The following is a 19,490-nucleotide window of genomic DNA, read 5'->3' on the forward strand; positions in this document are numbered from 1 at the left end:
TTCTTTCATCGTTTTGACAAGGCTGTTGCCTAACAGCAAGGTTTAAAGAGACACCATCCAATTAGATGTTCGTGTTAGGAGAAAAATTATAGCACTCATCATTTTGAGAACTATTGTTGGAGTGGGAAAGCATAACAATGGTAGAGAAGTCCATGTGAAGTGAAACAGCCAGTGGATTGAGCTGCATGTGACAGGAGAGGCGTGGCGCTGTTCCAGCTGTCACTGGGTTAGCCTAGCTTCCCTTTGTGGTGCAACGCTAATTCTTAGCTAGAACAATGTAGCGTTACTACAAGGTGCCATCCCTGAGAGGAAACCAGCACTTTCTGCCTCTGTTGCTCTTCGGCAGGAAGAAAATGTGGATTGGCTGACTGGCACTCATAGAGCGAGCTTTCTACTACTTTACGTAGTAATTAAACACTCCGACAAGACATGCATGGAGCTGCTGACAGGCACTCTGCCGTCGCCCACTGACAAGGTGGTCAGTGGTTATGATTCCTTCCGACGCTCGGCAAGTTCTGAAGGTTGTTATTAAGGCGGACCTGACAAAGCAGCTGAGGAACACACACACTCAAAAAGCACTTCATATTTTTAAAACTAAAAGGATGACTTGACAACGGTTTTGTTCAAACTAGTTGGTGTGGTATTTTTTGCCACGTATTTTAAATACTGGTTGTTTCTGGGTTTTGAGTGATACACCACTGACAAGTTACCTCCCTTAGTTTTTTGTGTCTTCAGGAGGAAAAACGTTCAGAGTTGAATGCAGAGTAGAGACAGCAAAATAACACACATAATCCGCAGTTTTTTTGTTCTAAGAATACCACCAAAATACATCTCCAGCTGAATTGACACAAATAAACAGAAAACACACACAATATAAAAATAGTCCAAACTCTACCAAAGGTGCGAGATCCTATCAATCACCCGGGACAATAGAATGATGGCTGGACTTGCTGCTCCCTGGCCCTGTATTCTCATTTCCTTTTTCAGATGTAATTCTTTAGTCTGCGTCCAATCAGGATATCCCGTTTAAAAAGAAAAACTATCACAACACAGTAATCATGCCCCTACTCACACACCCTTTACTGTAGGCCAGGCCACCTAGGCCTGCCCATCCATCCCTAGGCCTGCCCATCCATCCCTAGGCCTGCCCATCCATCCCTAGGCCTGCCCATCCATCCCTAGGCCTGTACCCTGCCATACGTCCCCTCCAGGGCTCTCCATTCCAGGGACACGGAGGAGGAAGAGACCATTACAGGTGACAAAGGATCTGTACCCACACCTCCGGAATGACTCCATTATTCATCACATGAGATGAGTCTACTTCTGATCTGCAAGGCTAGATAATGGCTCCTTGCACCTCCTTGAAGCGGCATGTCTCTTCCTCATAAGCCCACCTTGTCTTTGAGTATACTGTAACTGACTTGGAAATGTTTTCTGTTTTCCTGCAGTGTTGAACGTGGCTCTGGTGGGTAAAAAGGTGGGACCCTCTGTTGATGACTCTGTTGGCATGACACTGAGAGGGGCGACCATCTGGCGGCATTAGGGTGGGTTTTATGACTCTTCGATGGAAAACTACCAGCCATGTCTTACTGTGTCTTACCGTGTCCCTCTGAAACAGGAAAACTACCAGCAATACATGTCTTACCGTGTCCCTCTGAAACAGGAAAACTACCAGCAATACATGTCTTACCGTGTCCCTCTGAAACAGGAAAACTACCAGCAATACATGTCTTACCGTGTCCCTCTGAAACAGGAAAACTACCAGCAATACATGTCTTACTGTTTCCCTCTGAAACAGGAAAACTACCAGCAATACATGTCTTACCGTGTCCCTCTGAAACAGGAAAACTACCAGCAATACATGTCTTACCGTGTCCCTCTGAAACAGGAAAACTACCAGCAATACATGTCTTACTGTTTCCCTCTGAAACAGGAAAACTACCAGCAATACATGTCTTACCGTGTCCCTCTGAAACAGGAAAACTACCAGCAATACATGTCTTACTGTTTCCCTCTGAAACAGGGCTAAGGGAGCATGGGGCTGCTGTCTGAGAGAGTAGAGACAGACAGGGGTCGCCTAGCACCCCGACAGCCCCAGGAAGTCCAGCCTTTTCATGTGGATTATTAATTTCAAAGCTAGTTGTTGTTGTTTTTTCATGCTGGTTACCAGGGAGCCACAGACATCTAGGCATTCCTCCAGACAACTGACACGTTGCCCAAAAGAAGAAGAAGGACGCTTTTCAATTAAAGCACTCGACCAGACACAATGAGAAGGCCCAACCTCGTACACGCTTTTGTCCTCCCGTGGCAAGAGCACATCAAACTGCACAAACACCAGCATACCAACATCAAACATCACCTACCAAGTATCACCCCACCAACATGGTCTAATACCAAAACTCCAGCAGTCAATCTTATAGGAACGCTTTTCAGTGCTTTTTCTACATTACCCTTTACTCAGTTAATAGGTTATCCAGAGCAATATGCACTAACGCACACACAACACACACACACACACACATTAATCTTTCATATAAGAAGGCACTACCACTTTTCCCACAATCTGTGTAAACCTAAATTCATAATCAAGGCATGAGGGTAGCACAGTCTGCATCCTTGAAAAATGACCACTTTTAAATGTGAATGAGCAGGCATTGTGTAAAAGGGGAAAGGGGATAGCTAAATAGACAGAGAGATGAAGCGTGCGCGGAGGAAAGGGAAAGAGAGAGAGAGAGTTACTGCGGGTTTTTCAAAGGTGAACTCTATCTATATCTGTGAAAGGAGTGCGAGGAGCAGGGTAATAAAGAACGTGGGGCCTGACAAGGAAGGTCTGGGCGCAGGTGTTAAATCAGGCAGTATGGAGGGCAGCCGTATGCAGCCTCTGATTTATGGCCCCTTCCAACCCGTGTGTTTTAAACGTGACCTTGCGTATACACCAACCCTGACCTCCTTCTTCACTGGTCCATTTAAATACCTGCTGCAGTTCAGAAAGAGGGCCTTTTAATTCACACGCAACATTATACAAATCTGTCAAACCCACAGCGCTTTATGACACGGTTGTCCTTCAGCGTCAGATTGGAGATAGGTCTAGACAACGTAAACAATGGAACTAGACAAGAGGTGGCTAGAGATCTCACAGGAGATTCACATCCACAGTATTTCAACAGGAAGATTGGCGCATGTTTGTTTAGACTTTTTTATAAACACCTGAGAAGAGAGAAAGAGATAGACAAAGAAAGGAAGAGAGAGCGAGATAAAGAGAGATAGAGATAAAGAGAGAGCAAGATAAAGAGAGAGAGATAAAGAGAGAGAGAGATAAAGAGATAGACAAAGAAAGGGAGAGAGAGAGAGAGAGAGAGAGAGAGAGAGAGAGATAAAGAGAGAGAGAGCGAGAGAGCGTGTGAGAGAGAAAAATAAAGAGAGAGAGATAAAAAGAGAGAGATAAAGAGAGAGAGATGAAGAGAGAAAGTAGTACTGGTCTTAAGGACTTGTTGTTGTCGGCTGGTGTCTGGTGTGGTTTGTGGGAGGATGTTCAGTGTCCGACCGCAGTGCAGACTGTGCCACTCAGATAATCTGGCATTGCACATACCATCAGATCAGATAGACCGACCTCGTCACTCCATAGAGCAACCACAGAAATTAACACAAACATCTAGACACAACATCTCTCACTATTGTTGAAGGTAATTTTTTTCACTGTACACGAATGCCACTGACTACACCAGAATAAAATATGTACCAGTCCCCAAAAAATGTAATATTCCAACTCATTTCCATTCTCTGGTGTATCCACACACACACATCATGCACACACATAACCACATGCGCACAAGCACACACGGCTATAAACACAGTGGTCCATGCTATTATGGTCCATCTAAAAGGCTACCAGGGGCTCGTAAAGGAAATGTGCCTGTGGTTGTGTTTTTGAGAATGGGGGCAGAGGGAAGGGTTTTAATGCAGCACAGGGACTGCTGCTGTCTGTATGGGCCTCTGTGGTTGGCCTGGCTGCCGCCTGCCCCAGAGTATCCACCAATAGCCTGGCATCTCATTGACACCTGGATCACGTCTCAGCCGCTGTGGCCAGTTATATCAGTGGGCCAGGGGTACTGTCTGCTGTGGCTAATTCCCTGCAGGACATGTTTACTGTAAATGTTTTATGGAGGCTGTCTCAGTGTTGTTAGAAATACAGTAATGAAGAATAGTAGAAAATTAACAGTTATCCTCAGCCCTGTGACGGCCATCAATTCCTTTACAGAATCTCTCTCTCTCTCTCTCTCTCTCTCTCTCTCTCTCTCCCCCCTCTCTCTCCTCTCTCTCTCTCTCTCTCTCTCTCTCTCTCTCTCTCTCTCTCTCTCTCTCTCTCTCTCTCTCTCTCTCTCTCTCTCTCTCTCTCTCTCTCTCTCTCTCTCTCTCTCTCTCTCTCTCTCTCTCTCTCTCTCTCTCTCTCCCCCTCTCTCTCTCTCTCTCTCTCTCTCTCTCTCTCTCTCTCTCTCTCTCTCTCTCTCTCTTGTGTGTGTGTTTGTAATGATGCAACAACTTTAACGTTGAATCTAGCTGCTTTCTCCAGAACTTCCTTGTGGTTGAAAAACACAGAACATAGAAGATAGCAATGAACCATTGTCTGGTGAAATGATCAAAAGCAGATAAAAAAAAAAAAAAGAACTGCATTTGTACTGTGCACAGTTCTGATCTTTAAGTTACGCTAGAGTACAGGTATGAATGGTACATTGCTTAGTGAGTCCCCACTACAGCACCTCTGACAAGTGCATTTATCAAAAACACAGCTAGTTGGACTCTCCATGTTATCCACTTCCAATGATTATGCTTCTTTGATTTCAATCACAGAAATCCCAGCAAACAGTCGAGCTTGTTATCTTTGAAATACAACTGGCAATGTAACACCATCCATAAATCTCAACCAGAGTGACAGTGGTTGGCTGATTGATTAAATGATTGAATGACAAATGGACTGACTTCTCATATCAACGATGCTGATAACAAAGCTCCAACACCTGTTAGATGGATGAGGAGGCAGAGGAGGTTAACACAGCCCAATTACCTGGTTCCCCTCCCTACTGTGTCTTCATCAGTCCCTGCCATGCCCATCACCGCGCTGGGCTGGGACCACGGCCGCCTGGGTCACACACACACCTCCATTAGCTCTGGGAACATTCACAGCGTCCCTAAAGCACAGCCTATGACAGTATCAGCCCTGCTGCCTTTCAACAGCCCTGTCTGTGTGTCTGTCTGAGGGCAAATAATTAAAGCACATTATTTACCTTCCTCAGAGAGAGAAGCTATCTCACTCCTCCTCTCGCCCTCCTCCCCTCCCTCTCTCTCTCTCTCTCTCTCTCTCTCGCTCAGCATCTCTCCCCTTCTCCTCATTCTGTTTCCAGAGCTGTGACATATTGATGTCACCAATAATAAATCATTCCAATTTGTTCCCTCTCTGCCAACAAGAGCTTTAATCTTCATTTACGACTTACAAAAGTCTGTTTGGCGGAAGTGTCTGATAAAATACTCAATTACCATTTTTTTCCTCCCCGGCTGCACAATCCAATTGTTGTCCTGATATATAAAAAAACACAGTCTGCCATCTCCACAAGATAAAGTATGAATAATTTCCCGGGAACAAATGTCAGAGGTGCGTGGAGAGTAGGGAATCTGGGCCCCGTGTGTGCAGTCATTAGTCTATAAAGCTCCTGCCTGCTAGGCTAGGTAGAGCTTGGCTGTGCTGTGAGACTGGCTTTCCTTTAAACACCAGTGTCCAAATGGACTCCTAATTGATCGGACTTGAGTGGAGGATCAGAGAATAAACATCAAGAGGCCTCTCTCTGGCCCGGTTCAAAGGTCACACAGAGGGGAAAATAGAGTGCACTGAATTGATGGCTCCCAAATCTCCCACCATGCCCTCAGAACAGATCAAAACCACCCTAGGGTTAGGAGCGGCGACAGCGCTTCTGCTTACTAATCATACATTAATGATGAGAAGCTTGTAGCTTCTTGTCATCAAAACCAATACTTGACAACATCATGCTAATGCAAAAAAATTATAATATTGCGTTCCATCTGTAATATTTGAATTCCTTCAGGCCGCCAAATGGAACAAGTCGAGGATTCAAAGTGCATCTCAATCATGGCTAAATTACAGTGCTCTGCAGAGATTGGTTATGAATACACAACCACTGCCACCAATCATTATTACTGGGATCTTCATTATCATCAATTTAACGATTGTGATGATTACTTCATTATTAACGTTTCTCGGCTTGAGACTTGAAGATCGTCAACGAGTGAGCGTGGTTGAGTAGTGGGAGAGAGGGATAGAGAGAGAGAGGGAGAGGGAGAGAGACCCGAAGAGAGCGGAGGGATCACAGCGTGCCGGAGGAATGGTGTTCCATAAGCGAGTGTCAGGACCGGTGCACACGCTGAAAAATTAAACCAATTAGGAGTGCCGTTTGGAGCCATTCGACTCACATTCCTCTCCAAGTCACTGAACAGCAGACGGAGAGAAAGACAGAGGAGAGAGATAGAGAGAGGAGAGAGATAGAGAGTGCTTGAGCAAACCACTCTATTCTGTCATGCTTGGTGAAGAGCAGAGCAGAGGAGAGGAGAGGAGAGGAGAGGAAAACACCGCTGTCTTGAAGGGATTAAAAGCAATCTATACCCACATAAATCATTGATTAAATGAATCATGAAATTAATATGTAAATTGTGTGTTTAACCTCTATTTATTCACCACTGTCTGTCATCGTAGCGTAAATCTAAAACTAATTACAATTTCTCAGCATACCGAGAAAATGCGCGACAGACACGAGGGAGGAAAGAGGAGGGGGCAGAGGAAGAGAAAAAACAGAGTGGTAAAAGTCTGACATATTTATTAACTAAATGTTCAACTACATCAACTCACTCATTAACAGCCATTGAAGGAGAGCAGTAGGAAAATGATGGCTATGGTGCCGTCTCAGCAGTTTTCAATGAAGAGAAGACTCCAGTCGCTAAAGTGGACAGGGCCCACATGCTTGAACAACACACACACACACTTTCCCACATACACACACACATTTTTATACTTTATTTTAATCCATAAATTAAATTACATTAAGAAGGATTCAAACATTTCAAAGGTCTTGGAAACAAGACAGCTAGGCTGCCCATAACAACAGAAACAGAACAGTACTTCGCCAGTTGCTTTGCCTTAGTCTTAGGGAGGCCGGCACACACAGACATGCGTACACACACAGTCAATTCTGCTTCTTTAACTAGGTACAAATGCTTGAGATAGTGAGATCCGCTACCCTGGGCCCCCGGTTGTCCCGTCCCTGACACGGGCTGCCTCTGATTGGGGAAGAGGTTGATTGACGGGTTCTTTGGCCCCTCTTGCCCCAGAATGACATAAAGCACAGGCGGGGCCGGAGCGGGACAGGACAGCCCTACATGGATGGGTCTGATTTACGGTCCGGTGAAAAGCCAGAGCAGCCGGAGTGATCTTTCAATAAAACATCAAAAACCGAACCCTGCCATTACCCACAAGCCCCTGCTGCAGCAGGGAGTGTCACAGGACATCTGTCATGAGCCTCGGCTGTTGTCATAGAAAAGAAGCATCTTCTTCAGATACTATTTAATTTCACTGTCTTCTCTAACATAACTGGGCTGTTAAAGTCAATGTAAGGGAAGCAGTTATCCCACCTTGAATATGAACCTGCAATTCCCTGGTCTTTACTGTTGTGCTCTGAAATACTTATTTACACCATCAATTAGTATTATTCTTTAGGAATTATATTATTAATTTTTTGCACACGTGGTTCAAAAAACAATAATTGAGGTGGATATCTACCAAAATTAAATTCTTTGAGGATTTCTCTCTGACACATTAACACCACCACACGAAAGACTATGGAGCATTCATACTTCCACAAACACACAGGGGTAAAACAGAGGACAGCGGGGCACAAAACAACACTGGATATTTAGACACAGTGCACAGAGAGAGACAGGAATACACTCGACACCGTAACCCTTGACCTCACACACACATAGACAAACACATACACACCTCCTATTTTATATGTTATCCAAGGCAGACTCGACGCTGAAGGAGATTATTGTAATCGTGCCTTCAAAGGAAAGCAATAAAGCGCTCTGCATTCTCTCCCCCTTTTCCCTAATTCACTTCATTTCATTTTAACTACCTGGAACAATTTGGTGAGACATTACCCTGTAATGAAACCTCACTGGGCCTGATTGTTTTCATAAGAGGGTGCCCTCCTCCCCAACCTTACCCACCCCACCCCAGCCAACACACACACACTGACCTCTCCAAGCCCTCTCCTCAGAAAGGCTTTCAGTGAGATAAAAGCGTGTTGCTGATCAGGTTACATTGTGGGGATCTCTTCACTGAGAGGCCTAGTTCTAGTCAGGCTGCCACCCACCTCAGAGGGGAGGGGGACTGCGGTTTAGACTGTAGAACAGGGGCAGGTGTGGAACTGTGTGATGACGTGAAGCTACCTCACAATCCATTAGTGAAATGGCACCCATATTCTCTCAACATTGAGGTGGAAGGGCAGAGTATCCATATGGTACTGCATCTGCAATTGAGGATCGTGTGTGAAAGTGTCATATTGTGTGTGTGTGTGTCTGCATGTGTGTGAAAGAGAGTGTGTTTAGAGTATACACAGACTTCCCACGGTCATAACCTCAATGCCTGGTATTATCGGGGAGTGGCGTGGGAGTGCTGTAAAGCCTCTATCGGATTGGCTACAGCCCCATCCCAACACTCATCTTCTCCGGGCCTATTAAGACATGGAAGTCACAACAGCAAATAAACATCTAAATAACCTGCTTCGTTAGTGGTTCCAATCTCCTGCATGGTTTCAATCAAGCAGAGGCCCCGTTTCGCCTCTCCTCTCATTAAAAATACCTTCCTTCATTCTGCAGAGAATCACACAGCGGCACAGAAACAAACACAGAAAACACAAGGAGTCCGGATGAACTTCCATCAAGCATTCCCATTCCCTACCCTTGTGAGGTGGTCGGGAAGCAGTGGGGAGGTGGGGGCCTTCCAGTCATTATGCTGTACACAGAAAAGATGAGTGCTGGAAGGATTTGATACAGAGATCTTAACCAGATCGTGAAGGGTACAGTCCAGAAGCAACATGAAGACAATGCAGCAGTGACAGATTCCTCCTGACTTAACCAGAAAGACACACGCTTCCTCTCAGCTCCACTCTGATCTGACTGAAGCCATTTAAAAACTGCCTCTGTCAAGAAGAGACAAAAGAGGCAAGGTCACCTATCCAGCCCTACAGAAAGGGAGAGTGAGGGGGGAAGTGGGGGGGGGGGGTATCTGTGAACCCGCCACCCTCACCTCTAAATCAAAAGCCTGCACCAATACATTCCTGATCAGTAATTAAAAGCAGGCTGGGCTTCGGCCCACGTTATCAACTCATCAAGTTCACTGCTCATCTAGAATAACAGATCCACATCTGCAGTCATTACAGCGCAGCAGATAAATCAATCCTCCAGCCTTCTGCTGTAAAGGCTCCTCCTCGCCGGCCTGATGCCTTTTAAAAGAGTGCTGCCCAATATATTTATTTTCCACAGACACCCAACAGTCTATTTACTGTAGGCAAATGGAAACTCGCACACTACCTTATAATGGCCCCACCACAGGGGAGGGAGGGAGAAAAATAGCATGTTGTGAGGTGGTTCAGGGGAAGACGGATGGTCTCAGTAAAAAGGCGATGTAACAGTCCTCCTTTAAGCCGCCCATATAGACCCTAAACACTCCTTTAAATAAAATGGGTATGAATAAAAATGAAATTGGACACGGCCCAGTGTTGCCTTTTGTAGGAGTTATAGGGGAGTCTGGTGCTTAATAGAAATGAGTCTCTTGTTTGGGTGGGAGGTGGGGAGCGTCAGGGAGTTCAGTAGTGCAGTAGGTTTACCTTCACAGAGAAAAGATAAGATCTCTCCCTGCAATCACTCCAGTAGCTGTAAGCCCTGAGTCACATTTCAGTCACTACACAGACAATAGCGGACATTGACCACAAACACTACGCCACATAACAAACTGACGTATCCCCTTCAAGGAACTAATGCTGTCATTAGCGAAAACACTGAGGAAAGTTTTGGTTACATTTCAGGATGTTTAAAGATGTGTGTTTAGGAGAAGGGTATCCGCCTCATAAGTTAAATTCCAAGAGGTGGTTGGTGTTGTGGTTGAAGTGCTTTGAAACAGGCTTCCGGATGGATCAAGCCATGTGTTTTCACCGGGCCGGCCCAGGCAGGGCACTCTCAGTGAGTAATTGGAGCCAGGCTTCTCTGGGTAGATGGGGGATAAATCCCTCAAGGATCCCGCAAGAACATGAAAACTGGCAATGATGTCATCACATACCCAGAGCTCCTCTTGATCTAACCCAGACCAAAAGAGGCACACTGAGCACATCTTTCACTCCTCCTCCCTGCCTCCATCCCTCTCTACCTCCCTATTTCATTCTTACCTTATTTCCTTTTGATATTCTAGCCCCTGACACTGCTTTCTCCCCACCTGTGTGATTTGGGTGATCAGTAGGATCAGGAAATGGAAATGTATCACGTTTTCCGGACCACTTTTGTCCACTGTCAGAGCAAAAATATCTAGCTTTCCATTTCCTCATACTTCCATATTGGTATGTTTAGTAAATGCATACAGTGCACATGTACACACACATTAAATTACTTACTCCCTCCCTGAAGGTCACAGGTCAACATCAAACATAACACATCACATGTGCTCTTATGAGCAACATGATGAAGACGACAAGATAAAAAATGACAGGGTCACCGTGGCATTTATGATCACAATTCAGTCACCGGATCTAAATTCTGCTGCTGATTGAAAACGTATTGTGGTCCTCTCCATAGGCTCCCATGGCCAGACTGACAGTGTTTCTGTGGGAGGGGGCATGGGGATGAGGGCTGCTGCTCTTCAGGTGACCCCATCAATAGAGACGTGGAGCGCTGCAGTACGCCCTGCAGTACAGGAGGTAGAGCCCTGGGTTATTGCCTCCAGATGTCAGAGATTCATGAGACAAATGTAAACACAGATCCACAGAGGGAGGCACAGGGCTTTTGCGTTTTGTTCGGATGATCTCTTTTTTTATATGGAACTCAGAGCGAGAGCTTGGGCTCTGTGCCGTCCTGAGTCTGCATGGCTAACATTGTTATTGTAGCTTCCTTGCATCCAGAGTCAGCTGCTTAAACGCATCATCAAAAAGGGCCACCAGCTGCTAAGCACGGAGGGGAAAAGAGCACACACTGCTAAACACATCATAAAATATTCATCTGTGTAATTGGGACGCTAGTTCGCATTTCTTCAACTGCATTGAGTTCCAGCAGCAGAGCACTGCACGCCTCTCTCTGTCTGTCTGCGCCCACACCACCACGTCCAACAGCTCTGTGTCAAAGGAAATAATCTGAGCAGGAACGCAATTAATCAAAACTGCAAAAAACGATTAAAGATTAAGGGTCTTAAGTATCAAGCTCGTAAAATGTCTTACAAAACTCCACTAATGAGCCCACGACTCCAAGCACACAATAGAGAGAGGGAGGGGGATAGGAAAACACCAGCTTTTCCGGTACAAACTACTGTGCCGATTTTAACGTCACATTCAATTTTCTGCTCCCTGCTTCTCCCATATCCCCATCCAAAAACAACCATTTAAAACATCACTCCTAATTAGATGATTAGTGCTTGGAAGGGCAGGAGATGAGTCATTTGCATAATTCAATCATAAAAGTTAGAGATACATATTTCTATGTTCGTTTGTACAATTATCTCGGCTGTCCTGGGGGCTGTGATATTAAAGTGATTAAACAATACTCCTGCATGGAGCCTAGTGTCCTCCATTAAAGCACTGCTAGAGGCAAACCCAAAATTAATTTTAGGAGACAATCAATTTTATTCTACATGACTGTAATAAATATAGCCCGGCTGCAGATGTGTCATTAAGCCCAGGAAGGAGATCTTCCCAAAGTCAAAATGACACCAGTGGGCTCAGGTTTTTTCTGGTCTCCTACATTAGGTAGAGAAGGTGGATGTCATTTCTCCCCCAGCGAGAGACTTGACAGGCCTCCTCCATCTGTCACATTTACCCCGCCCCCCCCTCCAACATACGCCACACACAACATACACCAACCACACATGAAAACATATCGACATACAAACACACACACACATATAAACAGATAGGCACAGACATATCTCCCTCATGCATCTCACACATGCTGACGCTCTCAGCTCTCCACCTTTCCACTGTCAGCAGGCCCAGGCCAATTAAAATTGCACATTCACCCTCTATTTATTGTGGAAAAACTACAAAGAACATTTAACTAAATATATATATATATTATTATGAAACTCATGAACAATATAGTAGGAGAAAAAATATGATTAGTGCTCATGATTATGAAATGTTACTACTTCTGAAACATGTTCCAATAAACGTGCACGAGGTCCATGTGCGGAGAGTGTAGTGGTACAATTCCATCCCTAATTGATCTCATGTGTCTTTGCTTTGCCTCTAATTCATTGGTTACGCATAGGACTAGTTATTAAAGAGCTGTGGCTTGGAACAGGCGCTCGCCAACATTCATGAGATATCGCATGGCCACAGGTTGTTTTAAAATACCTCGGAAGCGTTCTCTCAGACACACCACGCACAAACATATGCACACACTCAGACACACACTCTCGGGCTCCCTCTCTCGCGGCAAGCTAACCCCAGTCATAAAAATATCTAAGTATTTCAACCATTGCTTTTACAACGGAGTGCCATAAATCTCACATGGGGAAAGGTTGGGATGTTGTAATGTTCACAGAAAAGTTTTTTTTAAAGGAAATGGGGGAAAAGTCTGACTAAATTATTTTCTCAATTAACCCAATAATAAAGATCATATTTCTTTAATTATTTTAATTACCTAAAAAAAGAATACTCATTAAAATGGGTGCCAGAGAGTTTAAGCATGTCTTCACAGACACAACTAATATCTTAAACTGAATAATTAAACTATTACTATTACTGTAGCTACATTAGTCAAATAGGGAACTACCAGGAAGCCCTGCAGCCAAACCATTACACAGTGAATACCTTTTTCCTATTATCTAGACTAATGTGAGTGTCCTGCGTAACTCTGCAGCAACAGTAGGCTCAGTAAGCCCAGTCCAGACCACGTCTCCTGTGTGTGAAAGTCTCCTGTCTGGCTGTCAGTCAGACGGAAATAAAACACTCACACACTCAGAGCCCACAGTCAGGCATCGAAACACCAACAGACACACACACAAACAAATACAAACAGAAAACAAAAACATGACCACACAAAGACACATGCATGCATGAGCAGGAGAGAGCCATGCACAGGGGGCCATGCTTAATGCCATCTAAACAGAAAAACAAATTCATTCATTCACTATTTAATGAGGCTGATCTCTCCAGAGCGCAGAGCTTTGACAGCGCTTGGTGGCCACTCTTCACATCAAGCGGGGTTAATTTATTATTTAAAGTAGAAAGGCCAGTGGGAGCAGATATGTAATAAAATCAAGCTGAAAAAGAAGCCTGTGTATAATTTATGGCTGACATTAAGGAGTGGTGGTGGTTCTAGAGTGACAATCTTACTGCTGATTGAGGAGATTAGAGGAGACGGGGGTGTCTTGGGTGGCGCGCTCGACCGGGGGTACCGCTGCCCAGGGCTAGGCTACAGGCAGGGAGCTGTCCATATGGACCAGTCAGACTGGCCAACACACACTGACAACCACACCACTACACACACACAAAGTTAGGCAGATGGCGAAAATGAACCTGTTATACACACAAGTTACTGTACTTCCGTCATCAATTCCATCTGTCTCTGATGGTCTCTGATTTCACCCAGACATCACTGTGGTATTCTCTATCAACATGCAGTTTAGGACACTGTGGGGACCAGGCTTCAGAACAAAAAAAGAATGTATTGATTCACCACACAAACACCAGCAAAGGAAAAGACAGTGGTTTGGCCAATGTATGCCTACTCATCCACTAATATTCCAATTAAGAATAGAGCTGACCGAAAAAATTATAACATCACATTTAGCCACACAGATTACCATCATGCAGAAAATCAGATCTGTAAAAAATTATTAGGAAACCTTAAGTGGTGTTACAATGTGCAGCTGGGATGTGTAATGTTTAAACTGCATTAGTTTGTCTTGTTATGTGATGTAAGATTAGACCTCCAGGCATCCCACGGAATTAAAGCAATACTTTCTAGATGAATGACTTAAAATAAGGAAAGAAGAAGCTAATTCTGTTTGGCTTTCTAAAAACTGATAAGCTTATCATTAATTATGATTAAAGTTAACTTTTCATTGATTTCTAACCAAAATGTATGATTAGGGGTGATGGGTTGATGCCTCATTGAGCCTTGAGGAACCTATTTCATCTCATTTAGAGGAGTAATGTTTAAAGACCTCTCTGCCCTCCTCAGCAGCTATCTCCTGTCCCTCACAGTCATCTGCATTTAAAGAGAAGAAACACTCGCCCATAAACAGAGAGTGGAAAAACAGCACAGATGTTCATCTCTAATGTAATTTCCATTCAATTTCCTAAGTGCAGTCCCCAAGTGCAAACTAGTTTAGCGTTATGTTTAGCTTGCAAATTATTTTTAATAAATAATGAATGCAATAAAAACCCGGAGATCAATTGCAGCTGAGATATCATAAGAGGAGCCCACTAAGTGCTGCCTTTGCTGATTTGAACATTTTTCCCGTTTTGAAATTGGCCGTGTCAGTGCTAAAGGTTCTGTCGAGAAGTTTTGATGACTATCCTGATATCTCCCAATGACTCTATCCCCTATTCCCGTTCACAGGCTTCCTGCGTCCACCGGTGGGGTAATACAAGGATATGCACACGTTCTCTTTCCCTCCCTTTCCCCTCACTTCGCCAAATAAAAGGGGGAAAGAGGCGGGATAGGCCTGTTTGCACACGTTAGTTACAACCATCTGGTGATGGGACGGTGGATGATATTTAAATCTGACTATAAAAACAGCGTTCCGGTGGGCGCGCGCAGACAGGTTAGCTGTAAAGCACCGAGTCCGAGGTGCAAATTCAATTCTCTTGCAGCCCATTGCTGAGGAAATTTCATTACCAGTCAGAGGCTGCAATCTTTGTGAAGTGAGTGGTAGGGATACATAGCGTACGCTATAACCTTCCACACTGCAGTGTATTACTAACTAGTAAAATTCGAATCCCAAAATAAAAAATAACGCTATTTAATAGGCTAATATTTACATCTATCTCTCCGTCTTCCATTATCTCTCTCTCGTGGGTTGATTTGACGAGTGCGACAGATTGATTTAGCTCAAAGTCGAACCTAATAATAGATCCAGGGGATTGTATGGGGAGGGGGGTGCTAAAACGTTAATTACCGAATCTTGCCCAAACTGACCATCTGGAAATAGTAACATCTTCCCGCCTCCCCCTCTCCCACCATCCCTCTGCCTCTCCCCATCTCTCAGTGATCCCTCTGTAAAATATCATCAATATTCCTCACCAAACATAACACCGACTGAGATGATCTCCAATTGAAAGTGAGTGAGTGAGTGAGTGAGTGAGTGTGTGTGTGTGTGTGTGTGTGTGTGTGTGTGTGTGTGTGTGTGTGTGCGTAGCCTAGCTCGTGTTGAGGACATATTTTAAAGATCGTTTTATCCTCTCCATGCTCTCCATTGCCAATTACGCACCAAACTCACCACCGGGAGATACAATAATCTTAAACCCCTTTCTTGACAACTGGATGTTTAATTGAAAAGTATCAGATATGGGTAAGACCGACGTTTTAAAATCATACATTTTACTTTTTTAAAGTATGTTAAATAAAGTAGACAAATAGCCTCTTGCAAATACTGATTTGTGTTAACTTGGATGCAGTCTTAAAGTGAGAGACTGCCTCTGAAACCCTTAAAATGTCTTATAATTCTCTGCAAAAAAAAATAGAAGTCAATAGCCTGCCCTATAGGCTTACTCCTACTGGACAATTGTCCACTTTATCTGTAATCAATACCGCTCCCATCAAAATATGTCAGACTTGGCATAACTGACAAGTCTCACTCGATTGAGCCTCAAATGCGTCAGAAATTGAATCATATTTGATTTCACATTGTCATGGTCAAGATGCCATATGACGATTTGTTGACAAATTGCGAAATAGAAAACAATCCAAAAAGTGTTGTTCTCTGAGCAAATAAATTGTGCAACAGCGTTTAACATTTTAGACGAAAAATTAATTAAGAGAAAATTCAATCATATGGTTGGAAAATAATATTATAAGGTCTTTTTGCTGAGATTTTCCGAGTGAATAACTTCCGTGTGTGTTGTGACAGCGGGACAAACAATATTACAACTTTTCTACAAATGTATTAATCTTTTGCTTTCACAAATTATAATTATTAGGCTATTATTATTAGCCTATATAATTATTATCCTATCGTTATTTAATTCCAAACATCAGTTGTGCCTTGTCTTACAGAAACCCTGATGCGCATTGGAGGGTCCAGCTTCTATTCAAGATAACTTTTTGTCATGTTTATTTTCACATGTGAAAATCCTGTCTTTGTATTGAATTGTCAGCCTCCTCTTTTGTTGTGCATAATCAACATGGCCTATTGTCGCTGTAGCCGGGGGAGCTGCGCTGGAGAAAAAAAGTTGCAATTATGTACAACTAGACAATGAGGCAAAAACCCCTAAGGTTCGGAATGCTAAAGGTCTTAGGGAAAGAGAGCACTGGTCCCTTTTTAGTTATTTTCCTCCACTGACATTGTATGGGAACACTAATGCATCTGTCATGATAACAAGCTAAGAATAACATCTAGACATCAAACCAAGCAGAGAATCCATCCGAGGTGATTCATTCAGATCTGTCCCATTGATTTATTAAACACACAAGCAACATCTGCAGCCGCAGCCAGCACCGTGCGCGGTTTGAAGATCAATTCGAGGGGAAAGTGAGAGGAGAGATGCCTAAAAATATATATTTTTAGCATAGTTTGTCCTGCTTTAACTGACACAGATATATATATTTATTATTCAGAGACAGAAATAAAATATAAAACCGTGCGTCACCATGCTGTAAGTCAATATTCATGATTATGGGCGCCAAGTAGCTTAGTGGGTAAGAGCGTTGTGCCAGTAACCGAAAGGTCGCTGGTTCTAATCCCCGAGCCGACTAGGTGAAAAATCTGTCGATGTGCCCTTAGGCAAGGCACTTAACCCTAATTGCTCCTGTAAGTCGCTCTGGATAAGAGCGTCTGCTAAAATGTAAATGTAAATGACCAGTGTAGCCCGCCTCATTGGGTCAAATCCACATCTTAAACTTCTCTCATCATTCTTACTTTTATTTCTATTATCTCACTGGTTATGGGCCTAATGGAGAGACACAAAGGTCCGTTTAATTTATGTTCATTTAGCAACGGAGAAGCAGACACAAATGTTTGCGTGCTTATGGCAGTGATATATAAGGTATTCAAATCAACTTACAGTCAGTTAGATTTGAGGAATTTAACTGAAGGAGCTGGATTTCAGATACGACAACCTTTACTCTACTGCTCCTGAAAGACGCTGGAATGGCATAGCCTATCCTTATGGTCATCAAGAATAGTGAGACGTTCTTTAACAAACTACAAGAATACAATTCTTCTTACTGAAATTCCCAATAAATATTCTAAATTAACAATCCCGCAATAGGCTTAGTGTTGTCATGTTTGTGTTCTTGTTGTGATCTGACTACAAATGAAGCTTTATAGGAAAAGTATGTTGCAGCACATTGAAGGTGACAAAAGTAGGCTACACCAGTTTGACAGCAGAATATTATTTATGGGACAGTGAAAGGAACATATTCCTAATGTAGGCTAAACACTTTGCCACGTATTCTTATTCTGAAAAATAATCATATTGAGTTCTACAGAATTAGAAGAGGGGCTATAGAATTCAAAGTTATTTTCCTCTTTGCAAAATAATGTGGAAAATACATGATCTAGTGCTTTGCATAAATTATTAATCAATGAGCTGGTGCTATGGGGGTTAAACGTGTTTGGTTTTAGGGAGATGGCTTATAGGTGTGTGTGGGGGGAGGTAGAAGTTATGAACAACTAAACTACTTTGCTCATACTTCTCTGTCTATAAAATGGATATGGAACAATTGTAGCTTATTAGATAGTTCAGTGTGTGTGTGTGTGTGTGTGTGTGTGTGTGTGTGTGTGTGTGTGTGTGTGTGTGTGTTATGTGTGTGTGTGTGTGTCTTTGAGAGAGAGAGAGTGATGTGGTACAGAAGTTGTCAATGACTGAACTAACTTTGCACAATACTTTGATGTTTAGTAATAATATAGCATCCTAACTATCATTTTTCTCATGATTGTTTTGTCTTTCAGCACATGTAACAGTGCTGAAATACGCAGCAGCCTAATGCAACATTTACTACACATTTTGAGGAACTTCAATTGGTACATCTACAAAAAAGTTTGTTGAAAACATTCAACAGTGAGGCGGGCATTTGAGAAATGAAGAGACCGAAACACATGCAACTAACCTGGCATTGGTGCAGTCGTTGTAGAGCGCTTCGAAGTCCTTGCGGGTGATGAGTTTGCAGCGATTCACCCCAGGCTGAATAGCCCCAAGCCCCCGCAGAATCCGGACCTGCTCCACTGTGCACACGACGGGGCATATATCCAGCCGCTTCAGCTTGGTGTAGACGGTGTGCAGACCCCCGACCAGATGTTTCAGGAAGAGGTCGAAGACCTGCGGCAGGCAGATGAGTTCTTGACCGTCCACGTTGAACGAGGCTACCTTGACCCCGTGTACCTCAACCATTTTGCACTCGTTATTGCCGCTTGTGCCGTTTCCATTTCCTCCTCCACCGCCTCCTCCGCTGCTGATGAAAGAGTTGATCAAGCTGCTTGTCAGTCTCGGGGACTCGGCTGGGCTTGTATACAGCGGATCAGAGCGGAATAAACTGCCAGACCCCGGAGTAGATGTTGGGGAAAGCACCGGCGGAGTAGCTGATACGGCCATAGTTTCTTAAGTTTCTTCCTTTCCTCACTCTCTGTCTCACCCTTTACGTTTTGTTTCTACTTCTCGCTCACTCTTTTCTCTTGCTGTTTCACATGCACTCTCGCTCCCGTCGGATAGTCGGCAATGGGCAACTAACTACCTATCTCACAAGTGCTGTGGCTAGAATGAGAACCATCGGATTCACTGTTTCAATTAGCCAGCCCACTGAAAACTCAAGTGGCAGCTCCAACCACCAACGAGGAGCACACCAGCTTACGCGCGAGCATCCTATTGGTCCTTTGAGCATGATTGGCAGGTCTCCTAGTTGGAGGGTCTGGTTTCTGTTGACAGCTACTCAGTTACTCGAGAATAACTTTTTACAGACTTTTGGGGTTCATTTGATATAATTAAGACCTGAATTCAAAAGTT

General features: G+C 43.8%; 1 protein-coding gene across 7 annotated transcripts in view; it reads right to left on the bottom strand.

Moving 5' to 3' along the window:
- Positions 1–19,261, bottom strand: part of LOC121579645 (dachshund homolog 2-like) — a 131,086-nt gene extending 111,825 nt beyond the window's left edge. For all 7 annotated transcript variants that reach the window (XM_041894422.2, XM_041894421.2, XM_041894419.2 and 4 more), the window contains exon 1: positions 18,601–19,261. In XM_041894422.2, the coding sequence (XP_041750356.1) occupies positions 18,601–19,082 (482 nt within the window). In that variant the 5' untranslated portion in view covers positions 19,083–19,261. The remainder of the gene's footprint in view (positions 1–18,600) is intronic.
- Between the last annotated feature and the right edge of the window lie 229 nt (positions 19,262–19,490).

Source organism: Coregonus clupeaformis, chromosome 13, assembly GCF_020615455.1.
Source record: "Coregonus clupeaformis isolate EN_2021a chromosome 13, ASM2061545v1, whole genome shotgun sequence".
NCBI lineage: Eukaryota > Metazoa > Chordata > Actinopteri > Salmoniformes > Salmonidae > Coregonus > Coregonus clupeaformis.